Source organism: Petromyzon marinus, chromosome 50 (genome assembly GCF_048934315.1).
Source record: "Petromyzon marinus isolate PM22_M1 ecotype Great Lakes invasive population chromosome 50, UKy_Petmar_22M1.pri1.0, whole genome shotgun sequence".
NCBI classification, from domain to species: Eukaryota; Metazoa; Chordata; class Hyperoartia; order Petromyzontiformes; family Petromyzontidae; genus Petromyzon; species Petromyzon marinus.
Window position 1 is genome coordinate 8,319,627 of NC_133716.1, and position 20,406 is coordinate 8,340,032.

Here is a 20,406-nt window from a genome sequence, read left to right on the forward strand (position 1 = left end):
GGATTGGGATCTAACCCACGACCTCCTGTGTACCATGCGAGGGAGTTAATATCTGCCACCGGAACACAACGTCCACAATACCTCTCGCGGCAGCTGTAGCTAGGAGTTAATTGCCTCCTTCAGTCTGCCAATGACCCAGAACATATCCAGTGATAAAGGAACAAAAAACCCAACACATTCATCGATAGCACTGCCCTAAATATGGGAATACCTACTATAATCACCCAGGAATGTCTGTTCTTAACGCTCGTGACGTCACTCCACATCGACCAGCCCCCCTCATTAATATTCATGTACAGGTGACGTTCTCATTCATAATCATGAGCGGGTGACGTCACTCAATATGGAGTACTCCCCCCCCTCACTAATAATCATGAGCAAGTGACGTCACTCCACATCCAACAGCCCCCCTCATTAATAATCATTAACTGTTGACGTCCTCCAAATGGACACTCCCCACCATTAATAATAATTAGCGGCTGACGTCACTCCACATGGAGGGCCGAGGCGCCTCGTTTCTCGGCGTCAACTTACAACCCTCACTACGATCTCCGCAACGCTGTTGAGACATCAAAGTAAAAAGGACGTCATGATGAACAAGGGATTATAACCTTTAAATGAAATAGGTCTGTGTCACCGCGCCCTTACAAATTGCACACGTATAAAATGCAATTAATATCACGTCGCGGTCTGATTTTCGCTTTCAAGTTTCATATTTACTGCAATACACCCGTCCTTGGACGGGCAAAAGGCTTATTATATCTATAATTAGTGACATTCCACACAATGGCCGTCGTTTATAGCAGAGAAGAAGGGCCATTTCCGCAACTCCAATAAGCATGGTTGGCTATGTGCGGTGCAAAAAATGTTTTCAACATATATACATACGTGTACATGCATTGCTTGAAGCGTCATCTCTTCCATATTTGTGCCTCTTTGGGTCAGTGTCATTGACATTTGATGTTATCTGGGCTCATGCGCCACTGTCAATGCCGTGTGACAATTTGTTTTGTTGAGTTGACAAATGAAGCCCCGTGTGTGCGCCCATGTGCAGCGGAGGGTTGGTTTTTAATCCTCTTGCAAAAGCTTGACCTCGTTGCACTCACGAGCATGCGAGGATTTAAGCACTCATGAACTCATGGACTCAAACTGATGCGCGGAACGCCACCCCCATGCATGCAGTTTTGCCGTGTAGAGAGTTTACATAACCAGGCTGGTGCTAATTATACCTTGCAATATTACCGTGTCTTAGATTCTGGCCCTTGCATGGTTAAGGGTCATTGCTAAATCTGTCCAGCTCGTGTTCTTGTTTTGATTTAGTTTCATTGCTCGGCGTCGAAATGTGCCCTCGATGTTTACGTGTTTACATCCTTGCTCTGTACCCTGTATGCTCTACCCTGGGCTCCTCGTGTCTGCTGAAGTTATTTAGATGCTCGGGAGAAATTCACTTCCATAATTGGTTTCGTTTGGGTGAGGTCGTTTAAAAAAAAAAGTAAAACGTGTCGTAAAAGCCTCCTCCACCCGACGCTGCCGATTCATAGATTGAAATGTTGTGAGATTCCTCTCCGACAACACCAGTGGACGTGCTGAAGCAGTAATATATTGGGCACACTTTATTCGTGTAACACTTTTATCACTTGGCTGCGTCAAGTGGAGCAAGGTTTACAAACACACACACGTTTTACATGACCTAACCCAAAATGAAACCAATTAAGAGTTTTAATATCGCTCGTGAAAGCCTACTTAGAAACACTCAATGGACCGTTATTATTCGTTGGGCAGGGCCCAGTGATATAGGGCGTGAGCCCGTGTGTGCCATCCTCACACCAGGTCTGCCAGTGACGCTCGCAGTAAACTCTGCGTGACCTGCCCTTAAAACATAATAACGCGCACTTACTACAAGTGGGCTCCGAATACAAAAAGCGATGGGCCACAAAAGCCAGCCAGCCCCGACTGCCGCCTGGCACAGCGCAGGAGGTCTCCTGGCCCTGAACTGTTGCTGAAAAGGCAAAACAAAAGGGACCTCCCAGATTTAAAGCGTCCCAGTGACGTCACACTCAAGGCCCCGTGCGCGCAGTCGACGTCACGGGCGTGCCCATTTGGACACGCCGAGCGTATTGGGAGAGTTGCGATCAATCTTGATTTGTTTTATATTGTTTCTACCTACGTGACTTTACCGAAAGAACCGAAGAGGATGGGTAGAGTTCAGATCGTCGCGTTTTGGCTCCGTCTGGAGTTTACACTCCGCGCTGCGCTCTGCCGAGGTCGGGGGGTGACTCTGACCCGAGCGAGGATCGCTTTGCTGCTGTTGCAGCCATCATCAGACCGTTTCACAGCTTAAATTTCAAATAGGCCTCACGCCATTTGTGCCATCTGCAAGGCTGTTGGGTGACTGAACAATGCCATTAAGCACAGATTCAGGTATGATAAACACGATACGTCTGCAGTGGCAATGCAATGAACGGAGATTAATATTATTATTTTTAATATATAAATTAGTCTGCTCAACATTTGTTTATACAAGTAGGAATGTTGAAAAAAATATATATTTGTTTTAAGTGAGAGGGCAGAATGGTTCAGTTCTTCATGTAATGTGGTACAGACCTGTAGGCCTGAGTTCTACCGCGAACCGCAGCTAACATTAGTGGCAAGTGATGTCTGAACTGGTGACATCTATAGCGAATTATAGTTGTTGGCCATACTTCACCAAGCTGGTCGATGCGGGTACGAGAAGCCGAAGCTTCGAACCCGGTTCCAATACATCTCAATCACTGATGTCAGCCGTGGCAGGGAACTCAATTCAGGTTGCCAAGTTGATAGCGCAGCGTGCTGACCATTACACCCCCCCCCAAACAAGCAGGTGTGTCATACAATATCAACAATCCACTAGCTGGATGAAGGCCGTCGCACGATCCTGCGATGTAACAATACAGCGTAGGATAACGCAAGCCTCCTTCATAGAGGTTTTTTTTGGGGGGTTAGAACGCGTAAATATATAAATGTTGTGTCGTTAAAACCCGCCACCACCCGACACAGTCAACTAGTAAGGGTTCTCACGGAAACAACGTGCCAGTTCGTCACTAGTACAGCACTAGTGTATAGTGTAGTGTATAGTACAGCACTAGTGTATAGTGTAGGGTATAGTACAGCACTAGTGTATAGTGTAGTGTATAGTGTAGGGTATAGTACAGCACTAGTGTATAGTGTAGGGTATAGTGTAGTGTATACTAGTACAGCACTAGTGTATAGTGTAGTGTATAGTGTAGTGTATACTAGTACAGCACTAGTGTATAGTGTAGTGTATAGTGTAGTGTATACTAGTACAGCACTAGTGTATAGTGTAGTGTATAGTGTAGTGTATACTATTACAACACTAGTGTATAGTGTAGTGTATACTAGTACAGCACTAGTGTATAGTGTAGTGTATACTAGTACAGCTCTAGTGTATAGTGTAGTGTATAGTGTAGTGTATACTAGTACAGCACTAGTGTATAGTGTAGTGTATACTAGTACAGCACTAGTGTATAGTGTAGTGTATAGTGTATACTAGTACAGCGCTAGTGTATAGTGTAGTGTATAGTGTAGTGTATACTAGTACAGCACTAGTGTATAGTGTAGTGTATAGTGTAGTGTATAATAGTACAGCACTAATCGGTGTGTTGGAGAGCCAAGCCACAACATTTACAATCTGACTACGACGTTTCGCCAGTAATTACGACCAGCTTCATCAGGTGACAGCCAGATCCCCCTCCCGTATATCCTTAGCATACTGTTGGGATAAATACTGTTAGGGGCCGTCCATAAATGACGTCACGCACCTGGGGGGGGGGGGGTCAGACATTTGTGACGATGTGTGACGAGGGGGGGGTTTCAGAAATGTGACGTCACATCAAAATGCGCAACTTTAAATATAGACACGTTCTACTTAATTAGACTTTTTAATGTTTTTTTCCTACAACATCAGAGTGCAGCGCCACATTAAATACTCACTACAATGACAATAGTTTAAAGCGATTTGAAGCACGTTTTATTTTGGGGGGGGGGGGGGCAGAGCTTTGTGACGTCATATTTGAGGGGGGGTCTGACGCCGTGTGACGAGGGGGGGTCAAAAATCGCGTGACGTCATTTATGGACGGCCCTTTAACCAGCACCAACGAAGGGCGGCCAACACCGCACGCGGCCGCCTTTGTCTCCCCCAGTGGCGATGTTCACGCGTCGCATCACGGAACTAATTTGAGGCTGAGTCGACCTAGGGGAGTCCTAGGACTGGTTCAGATGATCGTCGGCGTCGTTGGTGGCCACGAGCGGGAACACGAACCCGCGATGCGAACCGCTCCAGACTACAGCATTCAAACATTGAGGGGGGGTGTGGGGTGTGGGACCGGTGGTCGCGACGCACGTGGTTCCATTGCTCCCCCATCATCACAAGCCCCCATTCGCTCGCGGGCCCGTCGCCATCGCAAGGAGGCTGCGCTCAGTACCACGAGCGGCGCCCATGAGCGAGTGAGAGGAGAGGGAGCGCGCGACCACTGTGTGATGGCCCCGCCCCCCCACACGCACGCCCCGCCCCCCCACACGCCCCGCCCCCACACGCCCCCCCCCCCACACACGCCCCCCCCCACACACGCCCCCCCCACGCCCCGCCGTCTCAATAGCCCCGCGAGCGCGCGGGCGGCGAGTATCCGTCGCCATGGAGACCGCTGGGGGCCCACCGCTATCCTATTAGCGCGCGCGTGTGTGTGCGTGTGTGTGTGTGCGTGTGTGTGTGCGTGTGTGCGTGTGTGTGTGCGTGTGCCGGGAAAGGTCCTGGCAAGGATTATTCAACATCGCCTTGCCAGGCACGCTGAGGAGAGGCTTGCGGAGCCCCAATGCGGTTTCAGGAAAGGGCGGTCCTGCACAGATGCCATATTTTCTGTCCGTCTGCTACAGCAGAGGTGTAGGGAATTCCAGCAAGACCTACATCTCTGCTTTATTGACCTGGTCAAGGCCTATGATACCATCGGTAGGCCTGGGCTCTGGGTTGTTCTTCGTGCTTTTGGAGTCCCTGACCCTCTGCTCACGATCATTAAGGACCTTCATGATGGTGAGCGGGCCCGGGTAAAACTACGTGGCCGGGAGTCAGAGCCATTCCCTGTACACCTTGGGGTGCGACAGGGATGTCCTCTGGCTCCCACATTATTTAACATCTATTTTGACCACGTAGTTCGTGAAGCCTTCAATAGCTGTACCGGGGGAATCTCCATATGGTACAGATATAATGGGAGGCTGATCGATGCCCGGGTGCGGTCAAGGGATGGCTCCCTATTGCTCAACCACGTTATGTATGCCGATGATTTGGTAATAGCTGCTCATTCAGAGGAGGAGTTGGAGACGCTGCTGCTGAGACTGGAGCATGCCACTAAGAGATGGGGCCTTACCATCAGCCCCACCAAAACTAAGCACCTGCCTGGGTATTTTGTACCATCGGACACTCCACCCCCACAACTCCCAATCAGTGATGGGGCAGTTGTGGAGAGAGTGGAGAATTTCCCGTACCTGGGCAGTGTGCTTATGACCGGCTCCAGTTTAACAGCAGAGGTCTCACTCCGAATCAGTCGAGCGGCAATATCTTTTCATCGGTTGCGTAACGCTGTGTGGAAGCTACCTGGTCTGTCGCTCCGCACTAAGCTTCAGGTCTTCTCGGCCACGGTCATTCTCTCCCTTCTCTACGCTTGCGAAACGTGGACCCCCCTAATGGAACATCTTCGCCGGTTAGAAACATTTAGGCTGGCCTGCCTACGATCCATCCTGGGTTTAACCAGGCTGGATTGTGTGAGGAGCTCACAAATCCTTGAAAGATCTGGGCACGGTCCCATCGGTGAGCTCCTCCGGCAGGCAAGGCTTCGTTGGCTGGGTCATGTAGCCCGCATGCCCAGCCACCGCATGCCGAAACAGCTATTGTTCGGCCGGATCGAGGGGGCTAAACGGGCGCGGCACGGGCTAGAGAAGAGATGGAGTGACGTGGTACAGGAGGACGTGGGGCTGAGTGGACTTGCCGATGACTGGTACCAGCGGTGTCTAGATCGGCCTCTGTGGAGGAGGCTCGTGAAGGACGCTACTGGGCAATTGGAGGCAGTCGCCCTCCAACAACAACGGAGGGCGGAGGAGCGACGCTCACAACAACGAGCGGAGCGGCGGGTGGCTAAAGCACAGCAGGTTGGCACAGTAGGGGGCACAGGTGGTGCATCAGCCAGTCATCTCAGTCAGTCGTCCCGTGGCACCTGCTGGGTCTGCCCCGTGACCTCCTGCCAGCGGGCGTTCGACACTCCACGTAGCCTCAATGTGCACATGGCCTGGCACAAGCGTCGTGGTGACGTCACCGCCACTTAGTGGCGAATGGCGGTTGTTGTTGTGTTGCTACGGCAGTAAAATAATTGGGGACGCTCAGCTTGTGCCATTCACGTGGGTGCACAGCGGTGCAGCGCCGCTTAGGGTTGGAGGCTTAAGGGGGCACGAGGAAATTGTGAAGCCAACAGCTTTTGTGTTTGCTTTGTGTTCGTGTGTGCTTGTTTGTTTGTGTCACTTGTTGCCGCTCAGCGGCGCATTAATTCGGTCAGTGTTGTGCGATGAGCTGTGCGAGTCGGTCGAGGCCGAGTTGGAATGATTCCGGCCGCGGATATTTGTGTTACCCAGTTAGAGTGAAGTTTACAATGACGTTTACAATCAAGTTTAGAATGAAGTTTTGAATGAAGTTTACAATGAAGCTTTGAATGAAGTTTAGAATGAAGTTTTGAATGAAGTTTAGAATGCAGTTTACAATTAAGTTTTGAATGAAGTTTACAATGAAGTTTAGAATGAAGTTGTTTAGAATGAAGTTTAGAATTAAGTTTCCGATGGTTGCCTCGGTGAGTTCAGATTAATCCCGGCGGATCAAAGCGTGAGGGGCGACCGGACTACAACGTCGTCTGCTTAATAACAAAACGCAACTCACTTACCGTGAGGATTGAACGCAATTAATTGCGTGATACGTCGTGTGCAGAAAAGTAAAATGCGTTAATTTTAAGTGTTTGTGTCGTGCAGTTAGTTACAATAATAATAAAGCTTCGAATCTAGTTTGATACATAATAAAGCTCCGTAACACTTAAAAAATTTAGAAACTGCAGTTTCTGCATATCCGCATAGGGCCCATGAGTGTCAATTATCTTGGTCACAGCCATACAAGTAATAAGTTCGCACAGCAAAACATGTGATACAGACAGAACAATAGTTTCCTTAGGTCAATACTGACATGCACACTGGCCGGTGCTGGTTTCAGTCTGCTCACACAATTCCCATGACTGTAATGGCATAGGGGAATGGGGAGGCCTTCATCCAGCAGTGGATTGACAATTGGCTCTAAATTATTTACTAAAATGAACTCGGCATCATCGTCCGAGATTGATGATGATGCTGACGAATAAATACGAGGGAAGGATACATCCTCGTTTGAATGTGATGTTTCGCCGCCCACCGGCGTTGGTGTACGGTGCTATTTCAGGAATATTTTGATGTGTTTTTTCCTGGATCTTCTGTTTGCACAGTCACATAGTCACTTTAAGATGTTTTCTTGTTCGTGTTTTACGTTCGTTGCGGTTGCACCCGATTCAAGAGCCGAATGGCGCACAGGTGCTATACCAAATAAATGCAACTAAATGGAACAGCCGTGACACCTCTTCGTGCTCGGCAAAAGCTTCTTATACCGTTAATAAGCTTCGCAAGCGCATTAGCGCGCTTGCGTTCGTGAACGTCACCACCGCCGAGACGCGGCCGTGCTGTCTCGGCGCCGATGCTGTCAGCGCGCTGACGCGCGCGCGCGCGCGACGCCGCCACCCTCGACAAAGTGCGCAGCGGTCTCGGTGCGGATGAAGGAACGGCGCCGATATCCAGCAGGACGCTGCTACGACGGGACTGCCGCTCCCGCCGCTGCGATGGCGTTAACGGGACGGCCGTCGTTGCTCCTCTTGCGTCTCGCTGCTCTCGTCGTCGGTAACGAACGGACGGACGCGTTCTGTGAGAGCTCCGCTGGCTGACCCACGCGGAGGTTTGCGCCGCCGGGGTGCGCCCGCGCGATTGCGCGACGCGCGTCCGGGTCGTACCGCGCGTCGTTTCGGCACGATGTCCGGCGTTTGAGCTCCACGTGCCGGGGAGCTTCCTGAGGAACTAACTGGAGCGGATCGCGTTCTCTGCGTCGGACATCGCGCCCAACAGCACGCGGCACAACCCTGATGAACACAACGGACAGCAGATTCGTAATAACGTGGTGCCGTTGTTGCTATTTTTTTCCACCGATAAAGTAAAACTCTTTTCTGAAATTCTTAGATCGGGGGTGGGGTCGGGCGGTCGGCAACCCAAACAAGAGCCACTCTGTTCCAATTCGGTAACCCCCCCCCCCCCGCAATGTTGCCAGAGCCGCAATGCACGCGAAAAACGCTCATTAAGCGGCGGCCCTTTAAAGAGCCGCATTGGCATGCCGACCACCCCCCCCCCTCCCCATCTTGCGTGAGATGAACATCCCTCATACAACAGGCTAGGGTGGTATTGCGATGTTTACTTGAATTCAAGTAAACATGCGACTTTAACTACAATTTAGAGCACTTTGTCAATCCATTGCTGAATGAAAGCGTGTCCGCATGTTGTATATCCATCGTGGCGGGGGTGGGAGGTGTTTGACCATACCTCACCACACTGGTGCTGATCAGTACTTCAGCTTGGCAACGCAGCCCGGAATAGAACTCAGGTCGCGAGGTTAATTAATAAAACTAAACTATTTTTAATTTTACCAGGTAAGGCCCATTGACGTACATAGCTCTTTTTTAGAAGCGACTGGGCCCCAAATGATAGCCCGACGAAGTGGCTTATCACGTGGTCATTTAGAGCAGCCAAACACTGTTAAACGCGTGTTTCTAAATGTCTAGCGATAAATTGGTGGAACCAGAGAAAAAATCCACACGGCCACGGGGAGAACACTCTAAATACACAGGCGGCAGGATCGGGATCGAACCCATGACCTCTTGTATACCAGGCGAGGTCGTTAAGATCTCGCCACCGTGGCGACCGCACCGCTCTACCCCTGTTGAGGATCTCGCATGAGAAATAATTGGAACTCCATTCGCAGAAGGAAACAGATGTAGCGCGTTTAACGCTGGCGTGGGAGTTTATTCACGGTGGCTGACACTGGCAGTGTTTGAGGGAGCCTGCCAATGGCAGATTGGCCCCGCTTACAGCTTGAGAGAGAGAGAGAGACTGCACACCCAGCCAGAGCGGCTTAAACGAACAGCAGCAACAGCGTGGGCGGACGAGTGATCATCTGTACAAACTAGTCTCGTGATAAGCCAGCCTCAGACCGTAACAATTAAACAAAGGTCACATTATCCAGATGGCCTGGCACCTCCGATTAGCACGGTTTGCTACATGTGAACTTTACGGCGGGATCCCGGGGTCCCGAATAAACGGAAGTCAAAATCGTAATTAATAAATTTATTTTTGGCGACTCCGTCCCACCGCGCACATAAACGCCACAACGCACCTGGCGCGGATCATTCTGCTGTCATGTTATGTCCAAGCGCAGCGGCGAGGACGCATGCGCAGAAGAGCTGAACAAGTGAATGCACTCCTTGCTCGAGTATGGGCAGGATCATAAGTCTTATCCAAAACTGCTCGAACTGCCTACACGACTTAAGTCCTTTATTTGGCATAACGGTATGCATAATACAGTGAAACTGCTCTCTTATCTTCATTATTATTTGTGACCTACCAATGTCTGCAGCCAGGATCAATCGATGACAATCCCATTACCTGCAGATATTTAACAGATTAGATGCGTTGCACCGTTAATTACTCCTGTTTGATAATACTTCCCTTGTCTGTATGCATCTGTGCAGATAGGTTTTGTTTTGCGGTTAAGCCATAGTCCCCACATACCGCTCGTATCAATGCGGATAAAAGGAGCGGCGACCCACTACTCTGTAGAGTAACATTGGTATAAACGCTTGTTACAATATGAACAGCGCATTGGAAACGCTTACCATTTTATGTACTGTTTACAAAGTGTGTTCACAAATCCACACTGAGAAACACGATGATTGACAGAGGGGTGTAAATTATTTGTTCGATAGTGTATTTAAATAGAGGTACTGCAGGTAAGTAGTTTTCAGTTTTAAAGGCATAGTTTAACAAGACAACACTTGCCACCATCCTTAAAACCCATTGGTGAAAAATAGAAAAGTTATTGTTTACATTATAATATAATGTTTATGCGAGAGCCGGGGGCTTATGGGACCCCGGGGTCCCGCCATGAGGTTCACATGGTGTGAAAGAACTTCAACATACATACATACATTGGTCAGAGTTCGAGCGCATAGCTTCGAATCGAATTTCTTCAGCCTCCCATTATTAAACTGGGTTCCTAGTTGGAGCGATTGGATGGGCCCAGTCCAGGCGCCAATGATTGTACATTAAAAAACATCACGCAAAATTATGTATTTCACATGAGCTGGCTAAATTATAGCTTTAACGATGAAAACAAATATTGCTTTCACTGCCATGCAATTAAAAACTCTATATGAGAAAAGTGTATTTTAAAAATGCACTTCCACCTAGCGTGAGGATAATGAGGTTAATTGAAGGGATCTCAGAAGTAGTTCTCTGAAGTCATCTTCCATGGACCGTTTTCTAATACTAGGTGATACACACTCCTGCGGGCATTCTGACATTACGTCAATTGCACAATCGGAATAACATTGGGGGTGGAATTTTTTTTTTATTGGCTCCCCCAAAATCAGAAGATTAGAAGTAAAAATCCTGTTTTATTGGATACCTTAAGCCATCATTCCTCTGGAATAAGTAAATAAGTAACACTTTATATTGTAAGATCTAAATACTGGTCTTTTGATATGATCATTGGGACCGTACACTGCTGGCTCAAGACAATCAGTGGAGATCCGGAGGACCCAATGCTGATTGCGCTAGAGCAGTGGTTGTCAGAGCATGGTCCCCGGTACCACTACGAGATACCCGGTACCACCAGGTGATCTCCAGTACTACCAGGTGGTCCCCGGTTCCACCAAGTGGTCTCCGGTACCACCAGGTGGTTCATGGCACCACCAGGAGTTCCCCGGGACCATACAGGAAGCCCTCGGTACCACTAGGAGGACCCCGGGACTACCAGAAGTCCCCGATACCACCAGGTAGTCCGCGACGCTCCTCCAGGTGGTCCGCTGTGGCTGTAATTGAAACGCGCAGGTTGATCTGGAAATCATGATGTTTTATATAATTTGTTTCGGGACATTAATTCTTAAATAACTTATATTTATATTCTTAGTTTTTTCGGTAAAGTCACGTTGAAGAGAAACAACAAAATAACAAAATATATATAAAACAATAAAAAATTCTCACGACGTTTCGACCATAACTCAAACGGTCATCATCAGGTGTGTCGGTTTGCATAAATTTATTTTGAAAACGGCATATTTATTTATTTATATAAAAAAATAACGTTTGCGTCACGCGCAACGATTGGCTGTTTGCCAGGACTAGTCCATCTATTTTTTGAAAAGAGGAGGGGGGAGACGAAATTTGTTTTTATGTATGCTGTCTGAAAGGCACTGTAAGCGTGAACAATCAATCAAGAACTGAAATGATTTATCAAATCTTTCCAATGATTGCTAAGATAGAATCCATCTTCTCGGTTGAAATTGTCTCTGTGTTTGTATATGTGGATAGCCTCATGAACGAATCTCTCATGGAAGCCAGATGGCTTACAAAGAACCTCCGTCTTGGAAAAGTCAATGGCATGTGAGCCTACTGAATTAGAACAATGATCTGCTACGGCCGAGGTGTTGGTCCTACCGTGTTTAAGGTCTGCTTTATGTTCACGAATGCGGTCCGAGATATGGCGTTTGGTTTCTCCAATGTAACTACTACCACAGAAGCAACTTAGTTTGTAGACACCAGGGTATTGTATGTCCGGAATCACATCTTTTACAGACGGAACCAGATCACGGATTTTATGTAATGTGTTGAAACGGACCTGGATCTCCAAAATCTTGAATAAACACAAGATCCAGGTCCGTTTCAACACATTACATAAAATCCGTGATCTGGTTCCGTCTGTAAAAGATGTGATTCCGGACATACAATACCCTGGTGTCTACAAACTAAGTTGCCTCTGTGGTAGTAGTTACATTGGAGAAACCAAACGCCATATCTCGGACCGCATTCGTGAACATAAAGCAGACCTTAAACACGGTAGGACCAACACCTCGGCCGTAGCAGATCATTGTTCTAATTCAGTAGGCTCACATGCCATTGACTTTTCCAAGACGGAGGTTCTTTGTAAGCCATCTGGCTTCCATGAGAGATTCGTTCATGAGGCTATCCACATATACAAACACAGAGACAATTTCAACCGAGAAGATGGATTCTATCTTAGCAATCATTGGAAAGATTTGATAAATCATTTCAGTTCTTGATTGATTGTTCACGCTTACAGTGCCTTTCAGACAGCATACATAAAAACAAATTTCGTCTCCCCCCTCCTCTTTTCAAAAAATAGATGGACTAGTCCTGGCAAACAGCCAATCGTTGCGCGTGACGCAAACGTTATTTTTATATATATAAATAAATAAATATGCCGTTTTCAAAATACATTTATGCAAACCGACACACCTGATGATGACCGTTTGAGTTATGGTCGAAACGTCGTGAGAATTTTTTATTGTTTTTATATATATTTTGTTATTTTGTTGTTTCTCTTCAACGTGACTTTACCGAAAAAACTAAGAATATGAATTACTGCAGTCACGAAAGCTTTAAATCTAAACTTATATTTAATTTACAAATGAAATTAGACAAACTACTCCGATTAAACTACCCTAACTCTAAGATGTAAATTTCCCCCCTGAATAAACCCCGTATAGCTGTGTTTAAAAAATGTATTTTTTTATCTTGTGGTAATATAAGTAATTTAGTAGGAGTGGTATTTAGAGAGAGAGGTGAATGCGTTTTGTCACCAGGGGTGTGGGGGCTGGGTGGTCCGCTGGAAATGTTTGCATCGGCTGAGCGGTCCGCGGAAGAACAAAGTTTGAGAAGCATGCGGTAGAGGAATAGGTACAAAAGACAAAGATCCCCCATATAGCCTTAACAGACTGTAGGGGCAAGTGCTGTTAGCGAGCACCTATAAAGGCCGGCACGGCACACGAGGGGGTGGGTGGCCAGCACCACGCCCGGCCAACTTTGTCTCCCCAGTGGCGATATTTACACATCGCACCAGGTACTCATTTGAGGCTGAGTCGACCTAGGGGAGGCCCAGAACCGGTTCAGTTAATCGTCACTGGTGTTGTCCGTGAGCCGGAATCGAACGCGGGTCGCCAGGTTCATAGCGCAGCGCGCTAACCGCTACACTACCGCATATACACACGCACACTGGAGATGCTGCTGCTGTGCCAAGGTTCGCACACTGAACTTGCAATCCAGAGGTTGTCATTTCGGTCTCCCAGGGCGGCAGTTTAAACAATGGGTCAAACTTCTTAAATCACCGCACTCCCACCCGCCTCTGTCCACCCAACAGTGTAATTGCGTGCACCACAGTTAATCTATCGGCAGGTCGCGTGCCGGGCGGGGTCACGTGTGGGCACACCCATGTCTGAAGCAGCGTGAAATATAGAACACCCTCGAGAGGGAACAACGCAGAGCTCCCCATAAGCGGAGGCCTTTTCACCAGAACCTGGCACGAGGAAAAGCAATTGCGGCGCTGCGCCTTTTGCCTTCGACTTCAAGCCTGCATCGGCATAATAACGCTCTCGCTGGCCCTTCGCCGTTGACGATCGCCCCCAGGGAGCCTCTGCCGGGAGGACGTCGACGAGTGCCTCTCGGGCCCCTGCCTCAACGGCGGGACCTGCGTGGACGAGACCAACGGATTCCGCTGCCTCTGCCCCGACGCCGTCCACTTCGACTCCTACTCCGGCTCGGACCCGGACGCCGGGCGGTGGACGACCACGCCGGCTCCGGGCCTCGCGTTCGCCGGCACGCTCTGCGAGACGCCGCTCACCGGGTGCCTGGACGGCGGGCAGGCGTGCCGGAACGGGGCGACGTGCGTGCCGACGCTCGGAGGAGGCGTGCACGGCCACGTGTGCCTCTGCGGGCACGGTTTCACGGGCGACGACTGTGCCCTCCCAACCACGTTCGGCTTCGACGGCAGCGGCTTCGTCACGCTCTCCATCCCGCCAGCAGGTGAGATCGCCGGGGAGCCGCGTCCGCGCGGCGCTCGCTGAGCTGCGTTTGCTTGCCAGGTCGCCGAATGAATAGGCGGTGAGGTCGCGGTCATTACACACACACAAAGTGTCTGTCACGAATGTCACGCGAACTCCGGTTATCCTCGGTGGTCTTTTGGCGAGCCGTCAAACAAAGACGGTCACCACGTCGCCACGCGTTTTCAGATGTGCTTCTGCGGCCGTCTGGAAGGCTCTTCCTTCCCATAATAGGAAGCCACTGGAGCTTTTATATCTAGGTTGGAAACTCATTTCTTTAGAACTGCTTTTTGTATTTAGCTTGTTGTCCTTCCACCTCACCAACCTACACCTATTAGCGCGGTTGGCGACGTACGGTGCGAAAGAAGTTCAACATACATACAAAGGATGTATGTGGGTTGTGGAGGGGGTGCACAGGACCGGTTCTCACCACTCACGTTTGCTGGGGCCTGGAATCGAACTCAGGGTACGGAACTTCGGGAGGTGTGGGGGGTAGTGCGCTAATCACTGCCCCACCACTTTGCATTATCTTAAAGACAAATCTCAGTTTTGTTGTGGATTCATCATCTGCTTCACGGTGGACGTTAAAGATCCGGCGACATTCGATTAGGCCACGTGCACTGGCGTCATTGGTCCAAATTGACCAACTTAGTGATAGATGTCTTGCAAATGACTTATAGGTTAAAGCCCCATAGCAACATTTCCCTTAACTGGCAACATAATATTAATCATGGGCTGAAGCTGCGTAGACCTTGTGCCACATGGCTCTAACTGCCGCTGGATATCTGCGAAAAAGAGCTTCATAGCTCATGAGATTTCTCCGGGATGAATAAACATTGCAATTTCTGAGGTGATTCCTTTACCTGGCCTGCAGCAGATCCGTTGGAATAGAATAATCGAGATGAAATCCCAGTCACGGCGCTTTGAATCATGAGGTTTTTTTTTGTTCGCATCCCGTAAATGGCCAAATCCTTGTCGTCACTCGAACATTCAGACGACATCGAGGCGCTGAATTTCACGAGCGACGACGCCGTCGCCTCCGCGGTCAACCTGTCCCTGCGCTTCCGCACCACCCTGCCGGACATGATGATCGCCCACCTGGGCAACTCGGGCAGCCTCCTGCTGGTGGAGCTGCGCGGAGGCTCCGCGCACGCCTCCCTGCTCAGCTGGGGCATCGTGACGGCGTCGCTCCACGTGGAGGAGGCGGTCGCCGACGGCACGTGGTGGCGGCTGTGGGTGTCCGCCGACGACCACTTCTCCGTGAGCGTGGAGGGCCAGGGTTGCCCCCCGGGGAGATGCGTCCAGCGGCGGCCGATCGAGCCGGGCACCGCCGACGCGGCCAGCCTGCTGTCCGACGTGCACATCGGCGGCCTGGCGCGGGGCGAGGCGACGCCGGCGGGGAGCGCGCCGCCCAACTTCACCGGCTGCATGCAGGACGTGCGTTTGAACTCGCGCCTGCTGGTGCCCGGCCGGATGCCCGCCGGCTCGGCGGTGGCCACCGCGGAGGACTGCCCCGAGGCACGCCAGTGCTCGCCGGACCCGTGCGGGGGCCGCGGGGAGTGCCGCGACCTGTGGACGCACTTTGCCTGCGATTGCCGGCCGCCTTACGCGGGCCCCACCTGCTCGGAAGGTGAGCGAGCGTTCACGGTGGTCCCAGTGTTGTCGTGATGTTAATCATAGACTGCCGGCCGCTCTGAAACGGAACGCTCCAACCCCGACTAGGATAAACAACCCTTTTTCTTAGATAAGTACACGACTCACTTGCCATTTGCAAAGGTTGTGTTATTTTAATAATAACTAATCATTTCATTTTGTGCAGCGTCGTTCGTGTGAAGTGCATCCCACAACGCTGTACATTAATTTTATATATATGTGTGAACTATTAAACTATTTTGTATTTTACCAGGTAAGGCCCACTGAGCTAGCTATACAGCTCTTTTTCAGAAGCGACCTGGCCATCACAAATAATAGCTCAACGAAGCGGCTTATCATCACGTGGACATTTACAGCATCCAAATTCTTTAAAATAAAGGGTGTTTCTTTGTATATGTAGGGGCCAAATCATTTTATTTATAACTGCCAAGCAAATGAAAACCCCTTCAGAAAATACAAATTGAATAAACAAATCAAGGAATGCACTAGAAACAAAAGGCACAAACAACAATTAAGTTTATCACAACAAAGACACATTTCCATTAAAAGTCTCCACATCCCAGACCACATTGCAAACTTCTGACAGAGGCTTGCGGTGGCCAAAAAGTTATGACTAATTTAGACTGATGTCCAAAGTGCGATTTCCTACTACTGATCAAAGTTAAAAGTCAAAGCGATATCCTGCTCATCTCCTAGCTGCATCCCTGAGCCAGAGCTGGAAATTCCCCATTACTGTGGCAAGGGAAGAGTCTAGCCCATAGAACAACCACTGTTGACTTACCCACGAAGTGGTATGCACTTTATTGACCCCACAGGGATGATGGAATGAGTGAACCCTCCTTTTAGGATTTTAACTGGCAGCCTTTTGGTTGCGAGCTGCTCGTCCTACAACTGAGCCTCCCACTTCTACTCCTATACAAAGCACATCCATCATATCGGGTGTGGAGCACCCAGTAATTGAAAGAATTCAATGTAAAGCAGTCGGGTCGACCGATGATCCGGCACCCGACACCAGGCGCTCGCCGGAGTATATCGGGTGTGCTACGACCACGGTCGCCGGTTCCATTACGCTCCCCGTTGATTTCTGCGCCCGCGTTGAGGGTTGGATCGACCAGTCGACGAACCGTCTCGCTTCGTCCCCCCACCGTGCTCAACCACCGCGCTGCAAGTCACAGCACGCTCACGCTCCCTTCGCGGCCGAGGGCCTTAAAGCCCCCTCGCGTTTCACGTCCTTCGTCTCCTCCCGCGCGCGCACAGAGTACGCGATGGCGACCTTCTCCCACGAGGGCGTGAGCAGCTACGCGCAGTTCGAGCTGAACAACCTCGTCGGCGGCGACGCCGATGCATCCTCCTCGGCCGCCTCCTCGTCGTCCGTCGTCATCTCGGCCTTCGTGCGCACGCGCCGGCCCGACGGCCTCCTCCTCGCGCTGCGCAACTCCTCGTCCGCGCTCTCCGCGAGCGTGTGGCTCGAGGCCGGGCTCGTGAGCGTGCGCACCGACGGCCGCCGCAAGCTCAGCACCACGGCGACCACGAGCACCAGCACCACGGCCTCGTCCGGCGCCATGCCGGACCTGGGCGACGGCGAGCGGCGCCTCGTCGAGGTCCGCGTCTCGCCGCTCGGGCGCACCACGATCGCCATCTCGGGGGAGACGGTGGCGGTGGGCGACCTGACGCCCGTGTCGCTGTCGGCGGGCGACCGGGTTTTCGTCGGGGGGCTGCCCGCCGACGCCGCTTTCCCCGGCGCTCCCGGCCAGTTCAAGGGCTGCCTGCAGGACGTGCGCGTCAACGGGCTCGCGCTCGAGTTTTTCCCGCTGGAGGTCGAGGGCCGGGAAGCGAGGTCGGCGTCCCGGGGCAACGCGACGCTGCACAACGTCGAGCCCGGCTGCGGCAGCGACGACACGTGCCGGGTGAGGCCACGGACGCGTGAGGGTTTTCATTTTATTTTGTTTCGCGGTCGCACGCTTGGCTCGTTTGGATCGGACTGCGCCGCATTAACCGCTGGGCCAACTCCCCTTAACGGATGTAAGACAAAGATCCCACAAGGATTATAGCCTTGCTGGACGTTTATGGGGCAAGTGCTGTTTGCGAGCACCCACGAAGGCGGGCACGGCACACGGCGGGGTTGGCGGGCAGCAGCGCGCCCGGCCGCCTGTCCCCCCCAGTGGCGACGTTTACGCAGCACGTCAGGTACTCATTTGCGGCTCAGTAGACCTAGGAGAGGCCCAGGACCGGTCAAGATTATTCGTCGCGGGCGTTGACGGTGGCCGTGAGCGGGAATTGAACTGGCGTCGCCAGGTCCGTAGCGCAGCAGCGCGCTAACCGCTGGCACTCCCGCGCCCCTAAGGGATAATAAAACACACGAGCGCGGGGACACGACAGCTCAAGGGGTGCTGATGAGAGGAGCTCCCTTGAATAAGACGAACGCGGGAAAAGGAGAAACAGCGATTGCGAATAACGGTGGCAGAGGCTTCGGCGACGATTACTCGTGCCGCCGTCTTTAGGGTAGCGCCAGGTGACCGCGCTTGTCTTCGCAGTTGTGCTGCAGAGCTCCACCGGTGTCTATTTGGGGGTTGTACCAAGCATCGTTTGTTGCGCGATGTCCCACGTGTGGCTCCGAGGGCCGGGAGCTTCGTGCGGAAGTCAGCACCCGAAAAAACGCCGCCGGAGAGGGTGGGATTGCCGCTCGGCAGCTGCGGCCACGGAGTCGTCAACTTCTGGAGTCGGGATCGCCCCCTCCATATTCCCGTGGCAGGGGCCAGGCTCTGCATACGGTGGCCACCCGTTGACTTCACACAACGTGCTCCTCGTATAATTGACGCTGGAGGGATAAGAGGCTCAGTTGAGCTTAGATTTAATCTTGAAACCTTCCTATCGTCAGTCAGATGCTACAACCCACAGTTGCCATCTGGCCGACTGGTCGGACGCAGCTAACAGGGAAGTCTCACCCGGTGTCTAATACGGGCTGCCGTCCAGTTTCGTATCGTGGAATCTGGATAAAAGCACACCCCTTGCAGTGAGGCCAGCTGTGCTTATATCCGAAGTGTTCAGTTATCAGAGGCTGCCGTTTGCCTTCTTCCCACCAGTGTAATGTATGAATGTTGCTTATATGAGAACGGTACTTATATATGTGTAAGGCGTGCTCATATCCCGCCTTCTACTGGCCAGAGCCAGTAATGCGTGCGTCCAGGCCTGTTGCTGTGCTTCTTCCTGCTTCTCGGATGAAATGTTTCTGGAGTGTAGATCGCGTGAATGCAAACGTGTCGTTAACCCACCACCACCACCCCGTCACAGCCGATTAGTAAGGTTGTGTGATGTAAACACAACGTGCTACAGGAACACCTCGCACTTTGGTCTGGTGAGGCGCCAGAGCGTGGACGGATGTCAACAAATGGACGAATGTCAAAGCAGAGCCTTTATTTAGCCTTGCGAATTTATTTTGGCCGGCGAAGAACGTGCATGCAAATAACTACAGTAAATATAAAAACGCACGTGCAAATAACTACAGTAACTATATGGCATATTCTTGGTTCTTTCGGTAAAGTCACGTAGAAGGGAAACAATAAAATAATAAAAATATAAAACAATTAAATTCTCACGACGTTTCGACTGCAACACAAGCAATCATCATCAGGTGTGAAAACCACAGCAAGAAAATTTGAAAAAAGTGGCGGGTTTTTTAACGTTAGCACCACCAAAAAAATCCCTGCAGTCACGAAAGCTTTAAATCAAAACTATATAACACTTTAGTTTTATCCTTAAGATTTGTACTAACTGTTGTGCGAGGTGCGCCTAGCTTGCGACTTATATCAGCATGGAACATGCCTTGCTCATTAAGTTTGACTATGTCAAGCTTTTCTTGCAAATTGAGAACCTTATGGGTTCTTTTAGCTTTACTATCACCACAATTAGGATCCATTATGAATATATGAAAGCACAAAAATAAGTATTTTACAGTAATCACAAAAATAAGCACAGTATGAATACTGTACACGTGTTTTATAATCACGAAAATAACCATGAACACTGTAGTATTACTGTTATCACAAACATAACGATGAATCGTTGACAGTATAATCACAGAAATAAGTACCGTGTTAATAATATATGAATAAACACAAATATAAGAGATGCCCACTGAACGACTTTTATTCCAAGACTGAACGAAAAAGACGGCGCGTGGCGCGAACGTCGCGGAAGGTTTGTGATGACATCGGACGAGAGAGGAATTTTGTGGCGATAAATGAAAACAGCCGAAGTCAAGTGGACGAAAGTCAAGGTATCGCTGTAATTAGTAACTAGTTCAGCATCCCGATGTGTCGGGGAGTAAACCCACTACATTTAATTTGCTTTCCATCTTTCTTGACCGATGAGATCCTCGCGTGTGTCAGTGCTCTACACGAATATACACAACTTTCATAATTGTATTGCGTTATTTTAATAGTCCTGAATCTGTGCCTGGTGGATTTTGTTTTGTTTATTTAGGCTCCGA

The 20,406-nt window shown here is 50.3% G+C and overlaps 1 protein-coding gene across 1 annotated transcript in view; it reads left to right on the plus strand.

Annotated features, from left to right (window-relative positions):
- The window catches only part of LOC116953178 (protein crumbs homolog 2-like), a 147,242-nt gene that overhangs the window by 90,664 nt on the left and 36,172 nt on the right, over positions 1-20,406 (plus strand). Inside the window, exons 8-10 of the mRNA XM_076074856.1 lie at positions 13,852-14,247; positions 15,259-15,894; positions 17,175-17,824. Of these exons, the coding sequence (XP_075930971.1) occupies positions 13,852-14,247; positions 15,259-15,894; positions 17,175-17,824 (1,682 nt within the window). The remainder of the gene's footprint in view (positions 1-13,851; positions 14,248-15,258; positions 15,895-17,174; positions 17,825-20,406) is intronic.